This window comes from Pithys albifrons, chromosome 3 (assembly GCF_047495875.1).
Source record: "Pithys albifrons albifrons isolate INPA30051 chromosome 3, PitAlb_v1, whole genome shotgun sequence".
Lineage (NCBI taxonomy): Eukaryota > Metazoa > Chordata > Aves > Passeriformes > Thamnophilidae > Pithys > Pithys albifrons.
In genome coordinates this window covers 16,839,646-16,859,053 of record NC_092460.1, presented here as the reverse complement: position 1 = coordinate 16,859,053, position 19,408 = coordinate 16,839,646, and the positions used below count along the sequence as shown (strand labels likewise).

The 19,408-nt window shown below is 62.3% G+C and overlaps 5 protein-coding genes across 10 annotated transcripts; 3 read left to right on the top strand and 2 right to left on the bottom strand.

Annotated features, from left to right (window-relative positions):
• Nucleotides 1-827: 827 nt before the first annotated feature.
• Nucleotides 828-4,357, bottom strand: RRP9 (ribosomal RNA processing 9, U3 small nucleolar RNA binding protein). The gene is made up of 15 exons (XM_071550735.1): nt 4,230-4,357; nt 4,026-4,108; nt 3,816-3,928; nt 3,663-3,736; nt 3,506-3,547; nt 3,213-3,339; nt 2,899-3,023; nt 2,591-2,683; nt 2,396-2,496; nt 2,145-2,279; nt 1,902-1,964; nt 1,679-1,824; nt 1,505-1,584; nt 1,289-1,362; nt 828-1,196 (listed from the first exon to the last, which is right to left on the bottom strand). Exons 1-15 carry the CDS (start codon nt 4,308-4,310, stop codon nt 1,091-1,093), a joined length of 1,443 nt encoding a protein of 480 aa, XP_071406836.1. The 5' UTR covers nt 4,311-4,357; the 3' UTR covers nt 828-1,090.
• A 1,716-nt stretch (nt 4,358-6,073) lies between these two features.
• NAA80 (N-alpha-acetyltransferase 80, NatH catalytic subunit) lies at nt 6,074-8,713 on the top strand. Of its 6 annotated transcripts, none has more exons than XM_071550728.1 (3): nt 6,154-6,212; nt 6,740-6,842; nt 7,992-8,713. In XM_071550728.1, exons 1-3 carry the CDS (start codon nt 6,186-6,188, stop codon nt 8,711-8,713), a joined length of 852 nt encoding a protein of 283 aa, XP_071406829.1. In that variant the 5' UTR covers nt 6,154-6,185. The 6 variants fall into 6 exon arrangements, with proteins under 6 accessions (XP_071406831.1, XP_071406832.1, XP_071406834.1 ...); XM_071550729.1 differs by having other exon boundaries at nt 6,159-6,196; XM_071550730.1 differs by lacking the exons at nt 6,154-6,212; nt 6,740-6,842 and adding an exon at nt 6,074-6,108.
• Nucleotides 8,714-9,916: 1,203 nt separating this feature from the next.
• Nucleotides 9,917-11,602, top strand: HYAL3 (hyaluronidase 3). The gene is made up of 3 exons (XM_071550725.1): nt 9,917-10,813; nt 10,916-11,005; nt 11,162-11,602. The coding sequence occupies exons 1-3, from the start codon at nt 9,917-9,919 to the stop codon at nt 11,513-11,515; spliced, it is 1,341 nt and encodes a 446-aa protein (XP_071406826.1). The 3' UTR covers nt 11,516-11,602.
• A 1,652-nt stretch (nt 11,603-13,254) lies between these two features.
• On the top strand, nt 13,255-13,966 carry LSMEM2 (leucine rich single-pass membrane protein 2). Its single transcript, XM_071550029.1, has 3 exons — nt 13,255-13,390; nt 13,469-13,678; nt 13,764-13,966. Exons 1-3 carry the CDS (start codon nt 13,255-13,257, stop codon nt 13,898-13,900), a joined length of 483 nt encoding a protein of 160 aa, XP_071406130.1. The 3' UTR covers nt 13,901-13,966.
• Nucleotides 13,967-14,111: 145 nt separating this feature from the next.
• On the bottom strand, nt 14,112-17,783 carry IFRD2 (interferon related developmental regulator 2). The gene is made up of 12 exons (XM_071550727.1): nt 17,717-17,783; nt 17,482-17,598; nt 17,305-17,389; nt 17,046-17,170; nt 16,813-16,970; nt 16,546-16,596; nt 16,050-16,219; nt 15,831-15,936; nt 15,478-15,615; nt 15,204-15,332; nt 15,036-15,131; nt 14,112-14,912 (listed from the first exon to the last, which is right to left on the bottom strand). The coding sequence occupies exons 1-12, from the start codon at nt 17,742-17,744 to the stop codon at nt 14,832-14,834; spliced, it is 1,284 nt and encodes a 427-aa protein (XP_071406828.1). The 5' UTR covers nt 17,745-17,783; the 3' UTR covers nt 14,112-14,831.
• Between the last annotated feature and the right edge of the window lie 1,625 nt (nt 17,784-19,408).

The following is a 19,408-nucleotide window of genomic DNA, read 5'->3' as shown; positions in this document are numbered from 1 at the left end:
TTGGGTCACGGTACGTGTCCCACTTCCCTTGCACTGAGCCACATTACATGTACTTTATCCTCCGCACCTTGCACTGAGCCATGGCAAACACCCCCAATCCCTGCACTGAGCCATGGTGAACCTTCTCAACCCCTGCACTGAGCCATGGTGAACATCCCCTGTCCCTTGCACTGAGCTGTAGTGCACATTGCACGGACCTCAGACTGAGCTGTGGTGTGCATCCCCCATTCCCTGCACCAACCGTGGCACAAATACCCTCTTCTTTTCCCTTGCACTGAGCCCTGGTGCAGACCATCCCGACCTGCACCCAGTCCTGGGGCACATCCCTTGCCCCTCGCCCCCAGCCCTGGTACACAACACCACTCCCTCTTGTTAAACCAAGTTCCAACTCCCGCTTTTCTTGTGCCAATCCACGCTGTACCTCCTGCTCCCCCCACACCGAGCCCCATGCTGGCACACACTGCCCCTGCCCCACTGCCCACCGCACTTTCCTGACGCAGGGTGTTCCGTGTCACCCCATGCCAAGGCATGCCCCACATCACCCTTTTCCCAGAGCTTTGCAGTTTCACTTTTCCTCCTGGTTTTGGCCCCAGCAGAGCTGCTAAGCATGGCCAGGCTGGGCCCAAGCCCCCATCGCTCCCCTCACTGTGTGTGGCGCTTCTGCCCCCTTGGTGAAAAAAGGGGCAGGAGTGGGGGCAGAACTCCCATTGGCCCCCAGCCCCTGCAGATCCCAGGAGGGCCGCTGGAGGCTCAGGGTGAGTAATGGCATCCAGGTATTTGAGCCCAACCAAGTTTTTAAGAGTAGATATTTTCTGTGAGCAAAAGTGTGATTTTTTTTGTAATTTATGTAAATAAAGTGGTTTTGGTGGTTTTTTTTTACAAAATGGACTGTTCCAGAGCTCAGGTCCAGCTGAACCTGAGGGAAGGGGACAGACCCTCGCAGAGGGCAGAGCCACATCACAATGTGGGGGCCAGCACTGTGACACCCCTCACTCACATCCTGCCAGGCCCAGCAGGGTGACTGCACCAAGGATGTGGGGCACAGCTCCAGGGACAGAATGACCTGTTCCAGCAGCTCCAGGGCTGGGGGCTAGCAGCTTCCAGGGGATTCACAGCCAGAGGCTGTGACCCTCCGCTTCAGAGGGATGATGCAAATGCTATTTTTGGCTTCTTTGAGTCTCCACCATCGTCCGAGCCTGTGGATGAGAGAAGAGGGGGTCACACTCCAACAAGCACCATAGGAGAGGGGGCTGCACCCCCAGGCAGCAGCAGGAAGGGGGATCAGTACCGGTGCTCCTGTCCAATGCCAGCCACCAGGAAGTCACCAGATGCTGAGAACTTGAGGCTATTGACAAAACCCACCTGGAAGGGACAGGGCAGGGTGAAAGGATAGGGAAGGGTGAGGGGATCCCACAGCCTACTCCTGCTGTCCAGGGAGGGGAGGCCCCACAGTGAGACCTTCCAATCCAGCTCCAGCACTCCCAGCCTGCCCATCCATCCATACCAAGGGGATATCCCAAAGGTGATCCAGCTTCCGAAATCCCTCACCACACTTCCAGAGCTTCACGCTGCCACTGTGAGAGCCTGGGGCAGAGAGAGAAGACTGTCACACACCTCAACTCAGGCATGGGAGCAGGACACACCTCCCCCATACCTCCAAAGCGCAGCTGCCACACACCTGTTGCCAGGAGGTCACTGTTGCGCAGGGCGGCCACTGCTGAGATCCAGTATGGCTCCTCCAGGCCCTGGGCATCCTGCATGCCGTGAGCCTGCCGAGCCAGTGCCAGCGGCTTCTTCTTCGTCAGCCCCCACAGGGCTAAAGACCTGCCAGGATTGTGAGAGGTGAGGGGGCTGAGGGGGCACCCTGCCCCCGTCGGGCACTGTCCCAGCCCTGTGCTCACCCATCATCGGCGCCGGACACCATGTGCTCCTCATTGATGAGCTGGATACAGTCAATGGAGCCCCTGTAAAGAGAAGGAGCAACTGCCAGCAGTTACAAATGTGCTTTGGGATCCTGTTTAGGAGAAAAGGGCTCACCAGGGCATGAGCATCCCCAGGGTGCTCCCTGTGATGCCTGGCATCCACACACCACTGTCCCAGCTGGACATGCCTGCCCACAGCCCCCTCTCCCACCCCAGACCTACTGGTGCCCAGAAAACACCAGCTGTGTCTCCTCAGGGATCTTCCAGAGCCGCACCGTGCCGTCCCGTCCCCCTGCCGTCACACAGCACTCCCGACTCAGGCTGTCCAGCCCTGTGATGACATCCTGGTGACCAAATCTGGAGGAGGAGATGGCAAAGGGATGTGGCAAGCATGTCCCTCTGCCCCCTTGCCTCGCCTGGGACTGCGGGCACACCCTTTGGCAGGGTCAGCAGGACCATCCCCCCACTCTTACAGGGTCTCCATGTATGCATTCTCTGCCACATTCCAGACCTTGACACAGCGGTCATGGGAAGCACTGTACAGCTGGTGTGTCCCCTTCTGAAAGGACAGGCCCTGCCAACAGATGGATGGACATGGATCAGCAGTGAGGGAGGGACAGCAGGGAGGACATGCCCCACAGGCATCATGCCCAAAGCACCTGACTCACCGAGACAGCGTCACGGTGCCCTGTGAAGATGTGCAGGCGCTTGCACGTGGCTGCATCCCAGATCATGATCAGCTTGTTCCTGTCTCCCGTGGCCTGGCAGACAGGAGAGGGATACCTGAGACCTGTCCCTTGGAGACCCACAGCCCACCCCAGCTTCCATTCCCACCCCACGGACTTTGTGAGGTTCCCAGGGACCCATTCTTAAATCCATAGGATAGGGGCTGTTTAACCCAGCAAGGCACATCTGGGCATGAGACACTATCCCCAGGACCACCCCACATGGCCACTGCTCTGGCCTGTCACCATACCAGGTACTTGCCGTCCGATGAGATGGCCATGCAGAGGACATGGGATGCATGCCCCATGTGTCGCTCCTCGGTGCCCTTCTTCCCCCCAGGCACCACGCACAGCCTCTTCCCGCTCTCCACCTCCCCTGTGGGAAAGGCTGCCATCACCCACTACTCTCAATAGCCTTCCACAAAGCCCAAAACCACACCCGAAAGTGCAAATGAGCCTCCCATCGAAATCAAAACAGTGCACATTCCCAGAGTAGCCGAGGGCTAAGTCACCTCCCTGGACACCCACAGCCCTGATGCTGTGGGGTCCCCCAGGGAATACTTGCATTTGATGAGGGAGCCGTCCTTGGAAGCAGAAAAGATGAACTTATCATCAGGAGAGATGACCAGGCAGGTGACAGGCAGCTGATGTCCCCGTAGCACACGGACGCTGGCCAGATCCGGAGGCTGCACCTGCAGGGAGAGTGGCATGTGAGCTGGGCTGTCCTGGTCCCTTCCCCAGGCTGAAGTACTCCAGCAAGGCACTGTGGGTGGGACGAGAGCCGTGGACGCCAGCCATGCCCTAGTGTCCACCAAGGCTGGCACTTACAGTCCGGCATCCCCGGCACTGGGCACTTACATCTTTGGCGACCAGGCGCTGCAGCCGACCCTTCTGCTCGAGCTGAAGGAGAAGGGGGAGGCTCAGTGGAGGCGGCCCCAGCCCGGGTCCCGCGGGAGGGGAACAGAGGCCGCAGTCGCCACCGGGACCGCGGGGCCGCGCCCGCCCCCCTGCTCACCACATCCTCCTTCAGCCGGTCACCGATGAGATCCGCCGGCTGGGTTTCCTCCTCCTCCTCCGCCCTCTCCTCCTCTGCGGCAGAAGAGTGCATGAGAGCCAGCTCAGCTCCCGGGGCCGCCCTGCCGGGGCCCCGGGGCCGGGCGGGACTCACCGAGCTGTCGGAGTTCCTCCAGGTACTGCTTGGCCAAGCGCAGCTTCTTCTCTTGCGGCGTCTCCTCCACCTCCTCCTCCACCGCCTCTCGCCGCCGCCGCCTTAACGACAGGCTGCGGGGACACGCGTGCGAGAGCACCGGTACCAGAGGGATGCTCCCGGTACCTGCGTGAGCTCCCGATACCGGCACCTCCCCGATGCAACCCTTACCTCTCCGTCTCGGAGTCGCTGGACACCTCCTCGTCGGCGGGCCGGCCGGCCGCCGCCCGCGGTCTCCCATCGGCGCTCGGGACCTGCAGGACGGGGCGATCAACACGACGGGGACGGCGAAACGCGCTACGGCGGCGATCCCGCCGGGCAGCCCCTCCTCGCCTCCCTCCCTCCCTCCGTCCCCGTCCCTGTCCCGGTGCTAACCGCCGGCCGCGGCCGCCGCCGTCCCGCCGCCCCGCGCGGGGCCTTGGCCCTCCTGCCGCCCGCCGCCGCCGCCGCCGCCATGCTGCCCAGACACGTGGGGCTGCAAACGGCCCGACCCGCCTCCGATTGGCACTGTGGCACCGCCTCTCGGTCCCGGAAGGGCCGGCCCATCCCATCCCGCCCCTCCACCGGGAGGTGGCCGCGCCCTCACCCGGGCGGTGACGCCCCGTGCCCGGGCGGGACTGTCCCGCCCCTCCGCGACAAACCACGCCCATCAGCAACCAAACCCCGCCCCCGTTCTTAGCCCCGCACATGCCGCGGGGACCCGCACCGCTTGCCGGGGACTTGCAACCCGAGCCCGGTTTTCACACTCCCAGCGCTGCATCCTCTGCCCACCAAGGCCCCTCGGAACCAGCCCCCCAACCCTCGTCGCAGCTGGTTCCGACCCAGGCAGCGTCGAGGTGATGGTGACAGTGGATGGGTGGCTGTTTCCCAAATCGTGATCAACACGTTCTGCTCTCAGGGAACCTCACCCAGCCCCTACTGTTGGACAGGGCCTCTAGTGCCATCCTGTGTCCCGCAAGGGGTCCCAGGATCCTGTCCTTGGCTGTGCCAGGATGATGTCTCTCGCTCTGGGACCGGTGTTGCTCTAAAGAGCTAAAATCTGGTTTTGTACAGAAACCTGATTTTGCACTATCAATCTCTTTTCTCCTTGGCACTGGGGGAGGCAGGGAAGGACAGTTGAGAATGCCCTACACTGGTCCCTGTAAGGCGACAGGCTTAATTGGTCTCGGGAGGATGCTGGCTGAAGTCTCTTCTCTTCTGTCAGACTTTGGGAAGAGCAGATACCCCAGCCGGCAGAGCATCCTAGCCCACAAACTGCTGCTTCCTCTGTGCCCCAGCAGAGTCCTCGCTGGAGAGGCTTGCTGAGCAGCAGAGATGCCACCACCACCAGGGACACAGTGGCAGCATTCAGAGCCTGTCCCAGTATGTATAGGTAGATGTCTGAGCTGGGGAGTGATGCTGTTCCCAGGCTGTCCTAGGACATGACAAGGGGAGACACCCACTTTGGCTGGAAGCCTGTTGGGACTACAAAATTTTGGCCTTGGTGGCTCCAGGCTGCTCTGGAGCTGTTGCCCAGGCTCTGAGGCTGCAGGAACTCATGCCAGGGGCGGTGCAGAGGGAGCTGGCTGGGACAGACCGACTGCGCCATCCATCCGGGCAGCAGAAGGGGAAAGGCAACAGTGGGCAGAGAAGGGGTCTTTGCCTGGAGTCTCAGCAAGCTAGACCTTAGGGGGACACATTTGAAGGGTCCAGTGTTAGCACTGCATCGCCCAAAGGACCAGCCAGGTGGGGAATTCCGCCCTGGCCATGCTCTTGTCCTGGTCGTGCAGGTGAAGGAGCAGCAGCACCAGGCTGTTCTGCACCTCCTTCTTCAGCTTCTTCTCAGTGCCCACCACGAGCCTCTTTGTGACTCGGGAGAAACGGATGGAGAGCTCCCGCATGGTGTTGGACTCCTTGGGGAGCAGGGGAGGAGGACCTCAGGCTCTTCCTGCCTGACATAGAGACAGACATTCCCAAAACGGCCAGGCAGCCCTGCTCCAGAAGGGAGCGGCGCTGCGGCAGTGCAGGTCTGCCCAGGAGGATTGGGGATCCCTGGGGTCGGGGAGGGAGCCCCTGTGGAGGGCTGGGTAGGTCAGAGTAGGGTGTGCCTTCATCCTGCCACGGCCAAGGCTCGGTAAGTGGATGCGGGGAATTCGGGAGCGGACAGGACAGCACCGGGATCCGGGCACGGGCGATGCGTCCTCCGGCCGCCAGGGGGCGCGTGGCGGGTGTGGCGGGGCGCGGGAAGTGACGGCGGCGGCAGGGCCGGAGCGCGGTACGGGCGGGACTGGGGGCGTCGGGACGGTGGGGAGGGGGAACGACAGGGCAGGGAGGTCCGGAGGCGGGTCAGTGATGGAACAGTGGTGGGTCCATGCTGGGGTCAGTGCTGGGGTCTGTGATGGGATCAATTATGGGTCAGTAGTGGGAGCAATGATGGGCCAGTGGTGGGGGTCAGTGGTGGGAAAGTGATGGGGTGTGTGATAGGGTCTGTGATGGGACCAGTGATTGGTCAGTGGTGGGACAATGATTGGGTCAATAATGTGTCAGTGATGGGTCAATATTGGGTCAGTGCTGGGTGATGGGGTCAGTGGTGTGTCAGTGATGGGGTCAGTGACAGGTCAATGATGGGGTCAATCCTGGGGTCAGTGTTGGATCAATGGTGGGTCAGTGACGGTCAGTAGGTGGGTCCTGTGTGTTGAGGAGGTGCAACCCTAAGACGGGGGCAGTGATCAGCTGGGTGACGCCCTTTCTGTTTGTGCACCACATGTGGATGCTGCCTGGTTTGGAGTGATTAGGGGGTGCAGGCAGGATGAGTATCCTGGATGGGGATGTGGCCTGGTTTGGGTGCAGGGTGGGGAAGTGGGGGTGCCGTGTGGGGCCCTGGACAGACATGTCATTCACACCAGGGAAGCAGAACCTGGCTCTGGTTGGTCATGAGCCTGGGCTGCTGCTTCCTGCCGCTCTGCTGCGCAGGCATCGAGGGCTTGGGAGCCAGCGGCAGCGGGCAGGGTGAGTGTGAGCAGGGTGGGTGTGAGGAATGTGAGTGTGGGGAGTGTGAGTGTGAGCAGGGTGGGTGTGAGGAATGTGAGTGTGGGGAGTGTGAGTGTGAGCAGGGTGGGTATGAGGAGTGGGAGTGTGAGCAGGGTGGGGATGAGGAATGTGAGTGTGAGCAGGGTGGGTGTGAGGAATGAGTGTGGGGAGTGTGAGTGTGAGCAGAGTGGGTGTGAATCGGGTGGGTGTGAGGAGTGTGTGTGTGAGCGGGGTGGGTGTGGGGAGTGTGAGTGTGGGCAGTGTGAGTGTGAGCAGGGTGAGAGTAAGCAGGGTGTATGTGAAAAGGGTGAGACCGAGCAGGGTGAGTATGGGGAAGGTGAGTGCAGGCAGTTTGAGTGGCAGGCAGGTGCTGTCGGTGTCTTGGCATGGGTTTTCTGGACAGGTAGAAGGAAAACATCACCCACTCAGGGTGCTGGTGGGGTCTTGGGGTGCTACCTGGCCTGAAGGGGTCAGTGCTGACTAGGCTGGGAGTCAGGGGGCTCAGAACTAGGGAGGTGACTTTGGGGGGCACTTTGACAATGTGGAAGGGCAGGCCCAGGCCCTCCTCCCCCCCAGAGGGGAAGTGGGGCAGTTTGCTCAACCCCTCTTCATAAACTGTTTTGGCGGTTCCTCCTGCCTTCTGCCTGCAGCTTCTCCTTCACAAGAGGAACAGCCACCAGGCTGGGAGAGGGGTTCCCCACCATGCGGTGGTTGTGGTAGGGGTTTTCTGACCCCTCAGAGGCTGCCAGGGCCCCCCACAGCCCCCATGCTGGGGACGCACGTGATGAGCTGGCTGGCCTGACAGATGCCCAGGTGGCAGGAGCTAGTGGCAGGGCTGGGGAGGGGGCAAGGCCACCACTGTGCCTCCTGCCCCTCCACTGGTTTGGCAGTGCCAGACCTGCCTGCAGGTCTCATGGCACAGATTCCTGGACCTGGCAGCCTGTGCCACTTCCCTGCCACGGATCTGTTTTTTGACCTTGGATCCGGCACTAACCCCTGTGAACTCATCTGTCTGCACTGCTGGGGAACTGTGCCTGCACTGGGGCCACTGCTGGGCTGGGGGGGATTACACATGGTCAACCTGCCCTGTGCTGCCTCTAAACTGTGGCCTGCTTGGTTTCCTGGCAGTGAGAAGAATGGGCTCTGTGTCAGAGGAGCTCAGCTTGGTCCCCCTGCACCAGAGGCCAGAGCTGCTGGAAGCCTGTGCTGAGCTGCTGCGTGAGGAGTGGGGAAAGAGCCGGGCGTCGCGGCTCCATGCGCTGCAGCGCTCCTCGGACGCCTTTCCTGCCTGCCTGGTGCTGCTGCGGAGCCGGGGCCCCACTGAGACCCCCAGCTCCCAGGAGGGTCCCTGCCAGCTCGTGGGCCATGTCCGACTCTCCCTTGTGGTTGGCCGTCCCCGTGACCTCTTTGTGGAGAGCGTGGTGGTGGCCCGGGTGCTGCGGGGCCAAGGCTATGGGCGGCGGCTGATGGAGGCCACTGAGCGCTGGGCCCGGGTCCGGGGCTTCAGCTGCCTGCACCTCACCACCCACGACAAGCAGCATTTTTATGCTCACTTGGGCTTCGTTCTGGGTGAGCCAGTGCAGAGCGTAGCCTTCCTCAGCCCCGCCATATCTTCTGAGGTGCTGCGGCTCTTCTCCGCCCCTCCTGGTGCTGCCATCACCATCAGGCCAAGGGTACCCTCTGCTCCCCCGCCTCCCCTGCCACCCCTCACTGTGCCACCACCACCACCCCCACCAACTGTGATCTGGGCAAGGGGCGTCCTGGCTGAGAGCAGCAGGCAGAGCCTCCTGGAAACCCCCTACCGCGATGCCAAAGGGCGCCCCATCTTCTGGATGAAGAAGGACATCTGAGGAGTCGGGGCCCCGAGACAGTGATTAAAAGCAGTGCGAGCAGGAGCTGCCTGCTGTGGCGCTGCCTGACTTCCTGCCATTCTTTGGGGCTGGCACCACCTCCCTCAGTCCCCCTGGTTTGCCCTGGCCCCATTGCTGGGGTGGGTGCTGGCAGGGAGGTGGTGCCCATACCCTGCCCAGCCTGGGCATGCTGACTCCACTCTCCCTTGGCCCCCAGCTTGCCTTGCCAGGGCTCTGGGACCACCAGCGTGGTGGGGAGCCAAGCCCACTCCAGGCTGTGGGGCTGGGACTGGTGCCAGGAGCACCACCCAGTCCCACCAGTGTCTCCACTCAGGGGATTCACTGTGGGGCAGCTGGGGCTGATGGCATGTGGTGGCCTCCAGCATGGCCACTGCTCTCGCCACTGAGCAGCCCTGGGGAAACCAAGGCACGTGATGGCTGGAGAGGCACCAGTGGGAGTAGGGCATGTCAGTGGGGCTCAGTGTTGGGTCCCTGCACTGCACAGTGCCAAGTTCCCCTGAGACAGCCAGCATCAGTGAGAGCCAGAGGCTGGGAGTGGGAAGGTCAAGGAGAGCGTCCGGCCTCGCGCCGGGGGATTAGCGCTGCCCTTGCTGCATCACGCGGCCCCTGGGCCTGTCCGTTGCCTAATCCCCTCGTCCCGAGCAGCTGGCCAGCACTGGGCAGGGGCACCAGCCCCCTCTGGTTCTGCCTGGGCTGTGAGAGACAGAGCTACCCCTTTGGCTCCACCATGCCTTTTGGGGGGCTTGGGCCATCAGCAGGGCCCCCAGCCGGGCAGGGCACTGTGGTGAAATGGGAAGGAGGGGGTCACAGTGCCCCCACTATGGGTAGTATTGGGAGCCAGCAGGAAAACTGAGGCACTGGAGGCTGTGACTTGCAGTGCTGCTCCACAGCTGTGCTGTGGCTGTGGTGGTGGCAGGCAAGGGCTTGGCAGGCAGAGGTGCCAGCTGGCAGTACTGAGGCAAGAGGGGTCTGAAACCCCAAGTTTACCAAGTCCTGTGGGGTTTTTGGGTGGGCTGCACATGCCTATGGGGCAGTCTCAGCCCCTGTGGCTGATTCTAGCCCACCACATGCCAGGGTGGCAGTGCCAGCACAGCTGGGGTACCCACTGTGCCCCACAGCCTCACCCCCACTGCTTTCCTTTCCCTGCAGGGTACTGGCCCTGCAGGCAGCTGGTGAGGTGGGATGGTGCTGGTGCTGGTGCTGTGGGTGTGCCTGGCACTGGGCATGGCCAGTGCAGAGAGCCCAGCACCCGAGCCCCTGTCAGGTGGCCAGCCCTTTGCTGTGGTGTGGAATGTTCCCACTGGTCGCTGCCAGCACCGCTTCGGCATGGCACTGCCCCTCAGTGACTATGGCATCGTGGAGAACCGGGGCGGTCACTTCGCCGGCCAGAACATCACCATCTTCTACAAGAACAAGTTTGGGCTGTACCCCTACCTGTCGCAGCAGGGTGTCCCCCACAATGGGGGCATCCCCCAGCGTGTTCCCCTGAGTGCCCACCTTGCCAGGGTTGCTGAGGACATCCACCTTCTCCTGCGCCCTGCTTTCCATGGCTTGGCTGTGGTGGACTGGGAGGAGTGGAAGCCCCTCTGGGCTCAAAACTGGGGGCCCAAAAAGATGTACCGGGCAGCCTCAGAGCAGTGGGTACGGGACCGGCACGGCATCCTGCCAGCACGGCAGCGGCTCCAGCTGGCCCGGCGGGAGTTTGAGCAGGCGACACAGGCTCTGATGGAAGAGACACTTCTGCTGGGCCAGACCCTGCGCCCGGGGGGGCTTTGGGGTTTCTACCGCTTCCCCGACTGCCTCAATGGAAACTGGGCCAAGGAGGCCAACTACACTGGGCAGTGCCATCCGGCAGAGGTGCAACGCAACAACCAGCTGGGCTGGCTCTGGGCTGCCTCTTCAGCCCTGTACCCCAGCATCTACCTGCCGCCGGCGCTGCCGCCCGCCCTGCGCCGCCGCTACGTGCACCATCGTCTGCGTGAGGCCCTGCGCGTGGCTGCCTTTGGGGCCCATGGCCTCCTGCCTGTGATCCCCTACTCCCGCCTCTCCTTCCGCCGCTCACCCCAGTTCCTGGAGCCGGTAAGCACTGTGGGGCCGGAGTTGGCAGTGGGTGTGCTGGAGGGTTCTGCTTGGCACAGGGACACAGCCTCCCCAGCCTGGTCACATCTCTGTTTCTGGCAGGCTGACCTGGTGCACACCATCGGTGAGAGCATGGCGCTGGGAGCAGCTGGACTGGTGCTCTGGGGAGACCTGTCGTATTCCCGCTCAGCTGTGAGTACAGCCCTACACTGCACTGGAGCTGGTGTGGTGGGCAGCAGGAGGTGGCATGGGACATACAGGATGGCCATGTCCCCTGTGCCTGCTGAGGATGGGTGGCCAGAGGATTTCCAATGCCAGGATGGGTTCTCACTGGTGATTCTTCCCCAGGAGAGCTGTGCCAGCCTGCGTCACTACCTTGTGTCCACGCTGGGCCCCTATGTGGCCAATGTGACAGCGGCAGCCCAAGAGTGCAGCTACAGGCAGTGCCACGGACATGGGCGCTGTGTGCGCCGGCAGCCCCACGACCTGGGCAGCCTCCTGCACCTTGGCCCCAGTGCCAGCCCACTGGCTGCTTTCCGCTGCCACTGCTACCATGGATGGGCAGGTGAAGGCTGTGCCCAGCGGGTCCGGCCCAGGCCTGCCGCCTCCTGCCTGGTGCCCACCCACTTCTACAACCTTTATGGGCATAAGGACCTCCTGCCCTCTGACACCTGCCTGCCATGGGGCACATGGGGCTGGTGACCAGGGCTGGGTCCCCTGCCCTGGCAGCACTGCTGCTGGCAATTCTTAATGGTCTCATTAACTTAAATAAATCCTCCTGGCACAGCTGGCATGGTCCCTTTGGGCAAAGCTGTGGGGGCCTCTGTGGTGGGCAGGGCACAATTGCCATTGCTGCTGAGAGATAGCACAAATTCCAGTTTGGCTCTGGATGGGTCCAATGGTGCCTCAGTTTCCTTGTATGGACTCTCCCCCAATCCCATGGTGAGCTGGCAGCCCTTTTACCTTGAGAAAGGGGGCACAGTGCACTGCCACAAACTGCTGTCCCTTTGCCACATTGGCACTGTGCTGCCAGCAGCCCTGACCACGCCACCAGGCCCCCCCTATCCCAGCTATTTTTATCCCCCCCACCGTGTTTCTCACTGACCTATTTTAAGCAGCGCAGTTGGCGCACTGGGAACCCGGTGCCCAGTTCCCAGGGGCCCCGCACCACCTCACTGCCCACTCACACTGCTCGGGTGCAGGGCACGGGGAGCCATGCCCAGGGAGGCTGCAGAAGGTACACTGGGGAGCGGGCTGAGGGCTGGTGGGCGCCCTGACACCCCAAGGGGGACTGGGGTGGCAATGGGACTGTGGGGTTGGGATGGAAGCAGTGGCCAGATGGTGCCCTCTGCTGCAGGGACTGAGCAGAGATGCCTGCCCAGGGAAGAAGGGACTTCTGGAGGGCTGCAGGTGCAGGGCAGCAGGGTTTGGGGAGGGGACAGGCAGCTGGCTGGTGCAGCCTGCTGCACCAAAGCTATGCAACCAGCTGTGTCCTCCAGCTGGGGGGAAGCAGATGAAGGGGTGATGGGGGCACCCATGGGCCAGCAACCAGCCAAAGGCAGGGCCCTGGGGAGGTCTGAGGGGACCCTGGGTACCAGATGAGGCTCCCCAGCCCTGATGCCTGCCAGCCCTGCAGGTGAGACAGTCTGGACAGCAGCAGCATGGCGCCACACTGCCCTGTGACATGCCACTGACCCCGGGAGGGATTGGGAATGGGCAGAGTGCCAGCCTGCCCTGCTCTGCCATGGGCACATCGCATGGGCCCTACCTGCTGCTCAAAAATTCGCAAACACCTTAGAAAAGAATCCTTTCCCTTTACCCTGTGCTTGCTTCCCAAAATGGTGCTGGAGCCATGCCTACTTCCAAAAAGCCCTCTCACTTCCATGAGGGACATGCCCACTTGGGCAGTAGGCACCAGGTCCCCTGGCACAGCACACACCCCACATCTCCATCTGAGCACCCCCAAGCAATGCCTTGAGCACTGTGCTTGTGGGGCAAGCCAAGCCACACCACAGGCTTGGCACTGCCCTAGCCCTGCCTGCCAGCTCCCCGCTGGCCCCGGGAGCCCCAGCCAGCCCCATGGTGCCCAGGCTATCGGGGATAGGGTCTGGCATATTCCTGCCCTCAAGTCAGGGCCAAATTCCAGCCCCGCTAACGAGGCTCTGGGAGGCTCCGGGAGGCTCCGGGATCGTGGCCACCAGGTGCTTGCTAACTGCTCTGATGACAGCGGCAGGGCCAGGGGGCACAGCCAGCACTTGCCTGCTGCAGCTGAAGGGCTGTGCCAAGGGAACACTGGCCTTGGCTGCCTGCCTCGGCCCAGCACCAGGCTGCCAAGGCTGAGATCCCCCCAGGAGGGCTCTGGTCCCACAGGGGTGCCTGGGGCAGGCAGGGGCTCTGGGCAGGGCACATGCTGAGCCTTTGCCTCTGCTCTGGCAGACAGCATGGGAAGGGCCGAGGGTGCGGCACCAGCAGAGCCTGGGGACCAGGACAGCAGTGACCCTGGAGCCATCAGCCTGTGCCCCGTGGAGTCCATCAGCGACCTGCACTTGGCCTCAGGCGGGCAGAAGGGCACAGAGGGTGAGAGTGCTGGGGGGTGGTCATGCCAGCCCTGGCTGTGCCTGTGGCCAGTTCTGACCTTCTCTACCCTGCCTGCAGGCAACGGCCCGGCTCCCTCCAGCAGCCTGCGTCAGCCTCCACCTCGGCCTGTGTCCCCCATGCCCCCAGCATTCCTGCCCACCCTGCGCCCTGTGTCCCCTGCCAGCCCCTGCCCCTGCCTCAGTCCTGGCCACCCCCTGCTGCTGGCCCTGCTGGCACTCCTGGCACTGGCAAGCCTGGTCCTGGCCACACTGGCCATCTACCTGAGTGGTACGTGACACTGGTGGGGTGAGCTGGGGTGCTGTGGGGAAGCGAGGCTGGCCACCCCCAATCTGTCCTCATCCTCTCCCTGCAGTCCTGCAGAGCCAGTCAGTGCGGGCGCTGGCCCAGTGGCTGGAGAGCCAAGAGGACGCCGTGCACCAGCTGCGGGCAGCCAGCAGGCAGCTCTGGGCTCGCCTCAACACCAGCACCCAGCCTGGTGGGCACCGCTGAGCTGCTCCTAGCCCTGCCACAGGCTCCAGGCTACCATGGGAAGGGGCACTGAAGGGCAGGAGCGGGGAGCGGGCAGCATCACCCCTCAGGGCACAGAGGCAATCCTGGCCCCTGCCCCAGGCTGTGAGAGAAAGGGACAGGGCTGTAAGGACCAGCACCCAGTGACTGGCCCCAGTGACAGCCCTTCCTCTTAACAAGGCAGAAGGCACCCTCCAATTAGCCTTTTAATTACCTCTTACAATCAAAGTCTTAGAAAATCACCATGATAGATACATTCCCAGAACGGCTGGCACAGCCCCATGCCCACCTGGGCAGTTACCCCCCTGTAATTAATTTCCCACAAGATTACTATTTCATATAAAGCAATTGGCTGGAAAAGGGCTGAGAGTGAGCAGCTGGCAGGGCTGGGCAGGGCCTGTCACCCTACACTGCTCTGCCACTACCCTTGGTGCCAGGCTGGCTGTGGAGGCAGGGGCTACACCCAGTGTGGTGGGAGGAGCAAGCACTCCTGACATAGGCACAGACACCAGGGCCAGCTGCCCCACAGCCCTGCACAGCTCTGCCCTCTCAACTGCCCCTCAGGCTGTGCTAGGCCACCCTGGTGCCCCTGCAGGTCTGGGGAGGGGGCACGTGAGCCCTGCCTCTGAAAGGGGCTGCAGGAGCTCTGGTGAAATCCCCTCCCTCTGTGCCACAGAGGCCCAGCCACAGAGCAGGCACACAGTAGACACACCACCACCTCCCCCTGCTCTTCTTTTATCCTTCCTTTTTTTGGTTAAAAAAATAAAAGAGGGGGCAGCCCCTGGTGGGGCAGCTCCAGGCATTAAATACTCTGCTGTACATGAATAAAAGCCCAAGGGCTGGGGGCACCTGCCCCTCACAGTGCTGGGTCTGCAGTTCAGGTGGGCTGGGGGCTCTGCCCCCCATCTGCCCATCACAGAATGTCCGCCCGCTTGTCCCGCACACGGCTCCGGGCTTTCGTGCGGGCTTTGAAGGCAGCCGAGTTGTAGAGGTGCTGGAAGGAAGGAGAAATGAGTTGGGGATGCCCCACCAGTGCCCACCACACTCAGGCTCTAAGCTGGAGCCCACGGTGGCACAGGAGGGGACTGTGGTCATAAATCTGGGAGGTGGCACCCACCTTCTCAAAGCGGGAGACCTTGCTGGCTTTCAAAGCAGCTGCATCCAGCACCAAGGGGGGCCCGAGGCTGAAGATCTCCCGTAGCAGCTCGTTGTTCTGCGGAAGCAGGGGCCTGTCAGTACCTGTCAGCACCAGTCTGGCACTCTGGTGTGTCTGCCCAGCCCCTACCTGGAGGTGGTGGCAGATGCCAGAGCCCAGGACCTCTTTAAAGGCTTGGTAGGTCCGCTGGCGTGCCCAGCTGTCCAGGTACATGCACTCCAGGCCAAATCGGATGGTCTCCTCCTGGTACTCCCCACTCTGAGCAGAGAGAGGGGCATCAGCAATAACCCAGACACCAGTCCTATGTGTCCCTGGATCTCTGTGGAGGGGAATCACCAGGCATCTGGGCAACGGCTTCACAACGAGGGGCTCGGCAGGGAAGGGAACCACCAGCTTCCGGTACCTCAATGAAACGCAGGATGTCCCGGAAGATGGATCGCTGCTTTCGTCGGTCCATCTTGGCTCGGTACTTGTTACTCTCAGTAGCCAGGACCTTCAGCTGGGCACACAGGAACTCTGTATCTTGGTGGCACAAGTCCTCCTGCCAAAAAGCAGGGGATTTGGAGGGATGCAGCTCCAGGCACTGTCACCATGGTCAGGAGAGGGCAGGTGGATCACCGGAGCCAGCCCTCTGTCTGGACACTTGCTGGTGATGCCTGTCAGTGCCAGCTCGGCTGGGGCATGGGCAGGGCATCGCTGCCAGCAGCTCCTTCCCCGCCACAGGGCTACTGCCCATTGCTGCAGTTCCCACCATACCTCCAGGTCCTGGGCCAGCTCAAAGACCAGCGCGATGGTTTCCCCAGCCAGGATCCGCAGGGCGATGCTGCTGCTGGACAGCAGTGGGGGTAGCTGCATCCAGCAACTGCAACATGGAGGCAGGAGGGCAGTCAGGGAGGCTGAGCATGGCCCCAGGGGCTCCCTACTCCACAGCTGGCTACCCCACACCAGCCTCCACTCACCCCACATCCCACTCACTTGTCCAAAATGCCTCTGAGGTGGGACGGGGGACAGATGGTGAGGAGCAGGGACCATGACTGGAGTGCGCTGCAGTGCAGAGGCCCATGCTGGACAGGTGCTGAGCCCACCTCACCTGTGCTGGGGGGACTGAAGATGCCCTCCAAGCAGGACAGGCACAAAACCAGGTCCTGGAGGGGAGAAACTCACCAGTCAGACCACAGGTGCCATGAACATACCATGGTGAGCTGTGCATTGGGGACTGAAGGGGACCCACCATACCCACGGGAGGCAGGAGAGAATCCTCCACCCAGAACACCCCATCTTGGTGAGGCAGGCCTCCCCTTAGCTTAGCTCTGCACTGCCCAGGAAAGGGGCCTGGGCTGTTACTGATACCCCCATACCCCTAACCTAGCTTAGCTCCAGGCTGCCCTGGCACTGGGGGCTGAGGGCAGGTGGCATGGCAGCCCCTGGGTGCCCTCCTGCAGGGGTACGGACAACACCCAGGTGCAGTTACCTCGAGGTCAGCAGCAGCAATGTAGCAGCACATGCCCAGGGCCGTGGCACACTGGTGAGAGGAGTGAGGAAACAGCAGTCAGAGAAGGCAGTGCTGGGCCAGATCCAGCACCCAACCAAAGGGAAGCCAGGCTGGGGCGGCTCTGCTTTGCCCCACTGCTGTCTGTATCTCCTGTCACCTTCCTGCAACTGCAGGGGCCCCCAAAGACATTGCCTGGGCTCTCCCCATCACTGAGATGTCCCCAGAAGGAAAGGGGCCAGGCCTTACACTCTGCCGGGCGCTGGGGCTGGCCGTGCTGTCTGTCAGGACACTGACAAGCAGAGGCTTCAGGCTGCTGAATAACTCTTCTCCCTCTGGGCCAGAGCCCATCTGGAGGCAGAGGAGGGTGAGGACGATGCCTGCCAGCGCCTGTTCCTCTCCTTTACCTGTGGGCAGCACGAGAGACCTCACTCAGACATGGGTCAGCGGCCCCGCCGCGCACAGCCCGCCCGCACCCTGACCTTTCTTGAGACACTTCTCCAGGGAGTCGGTGAGCGTGAGGCGGCGCTCCAGCAGGAACTCGGAGAGGGTTTTGGAGGACAAGGCCAGGCGCAGGCTCTGCAGGGCCGCCTGCCGCGTCTTGGCGCTGCGAGAGACCGCGGGACGTCACAGCCTGGGGCGTCCCGGGACATGGCATATCCCTGCCCCCGGCTGGCAGTGCTGGCAGGGACGGGCAGCGCGCCCGGAGCGCCCAATGCGGGGGTGGCAGCCGCCCCTCACCTCTTGTCCAGGAGGTTGTCCATGTGCTCCTTCAGCCTGTCCTCTGCCTCCTCCTCCTGGCCTTGCTCGCTCGCTGCCTCGCTCCCTGCCCGGGCGGCACCACGTGAAGGTGGCGAGCCCGTGGGTGGGGGGCACCGCCGCCCACGTGGGGACACCAGGAGGGTCTGCGGGGCTCACCTGGTCCCTCCTCGGCGGGGCTGGCGCCCTCGCTGGCGCTGCTGCAGTGGCTCAGCACCTCGCTGCCGGCCTCCTCCTCGCTGCCGGGCGAGCCCGTCCGGGCGCTGCTGAGGCCGCCTGCGTGGGTGCGGAACAAACGCGTGTCAGAGCGGCCCTGCCACACGTGTCACACCTGTCACACGTGCCACACCTGTCACACGTGTCCCTGGACCCCCCGCCCGGGACCCCGACTCACGGCGCGCGGCGCGGCGGGAGCGCGGCATGGCCGGCGCGCGCGGAACACACGCCCCGCCCCCGGCGGGAGGCCCCGCCCCTCGCCCCGCCCCACGCGCAGCCCCCTGGGAGCACCCGCCGCCGTCTGCGCATGCGGTGCTGGGCTGCTGGTGCAACTGTATGGGTACGGCTTCTCCTGCCCTTGCCCTTTTCCCAGACCGTGTCCATGTCCCTGCCTCTGCCCTTCTCCCTACCCTGCCCGTATCTCTGTTCCTGTCTGTGCTTTTCTTCCTGCCCCTGCCTGTGTCCCTGCCCCGGCCCTGTCTTCACCCCGGCTCCTCATTATCCTTGCCCGTATCCCTTGGGCTGGATGTGAAATGCTCACGACACCTTTCCTTCCTTTCCTTCCAGCCCTTCCCCTGCCTGTCCCCCTGTCCCCACTGCTGGTCCTCTCCCTGCCTACATCCCTCCTGATATCCCTGCCTCTGCCTGTATTCCTGCCCTGCTGTCACCCAACACTAAGGGAACTCCTGTCCCTGCTCCTGCTTATATCCCTCATGTTGCTGCTGCCGCCAAAATCTACTTCTGTCCTTGTCCCTGTCTCTAATTGTGTCCCTGCCTGTAACTCTACCTCTGCCTGTGCCAGTATCCTTCCCCCTCTCCCTCCCCTGGCACTATCTTAATTTCCTGCCCTTTACTATTGCTCCCTGTATCCCTACCCTGCCTGTATCCCTGCCCATATCTCTGTCCTGGCACTATCTTCACCCCTGTCTCCTCAGTATCCCTGCCCATATTCCTGCTGCTCTCCCTGTCCCGGCACTATCTTCACCCCTGTCTCCTCAGTATCCCTGCCCTTGCCCACCTCCTTGCCCTGGCACTATCTCCCCTGTTCCCTTCACTATCCCTGCCTGTCTCTCTTCTGCCCTGTCCCCATCCCTGCCTGCATCTCATTAGGAACATCTCATTCCCTAACTGTTGTACCAGTTAGTCTTTCTAGTATTAAATGGTATTACTTTGATTAAGATCTATATGCCTGTGGCTGCATGACTGTGGTTGGGTAGGCATGGTAGCCAGCTCTGGAGGAGGAGGGCAGTCCCACCACAAAGGATAAAGGCTCCTCCCAGACTCCTAAGACCAGCACCCTGAGCCCCCCAACTCTCTGAGGCCCTCCCATTGTCTGGCCTCACGGATAAATATCCCTTCAGACTGACTCCTTAACAAGGAAGGAAGGATGCCGAACCCATAGGATTGCACCAGCTTTGCAAAGCCATGGAGACAGTAGGGACTGGTCAAGCCCTGCTGTGCCCCAACACTCAAAGGGTGGGAGAGCCATGTGTGAACCACATTTGGAGTACCCCAATTTGTCTGGGACACCCCTGAGTATGAACAAACAATGTCTCTTCATATGCACCTTGGTGTCCTGGTCTCGTTCCTCAGGCTGTATGGGGACAGGTGTGAACTGCCCATGACACTTGTCCCTGCCTCTGCCTGTCCCCCTGTCCTCACTGCTGGTCCTCTCCCTGCCTACATCCCTGATATCCCTGCCCCTGCCTGTATTCCTGCCCTGCTGTCACTCAAAACTAAGGGGACACCTGTCCCTGCTCCTGCCCATATCCCTGCCCTTGCCATGTTGCTGATGCCACCAATATCTCTACTTCTGTCCTTGTCCCTGCCTCTGTCTGTATTCCCGCCTATTTCTGCTCTGCCCTGTCCA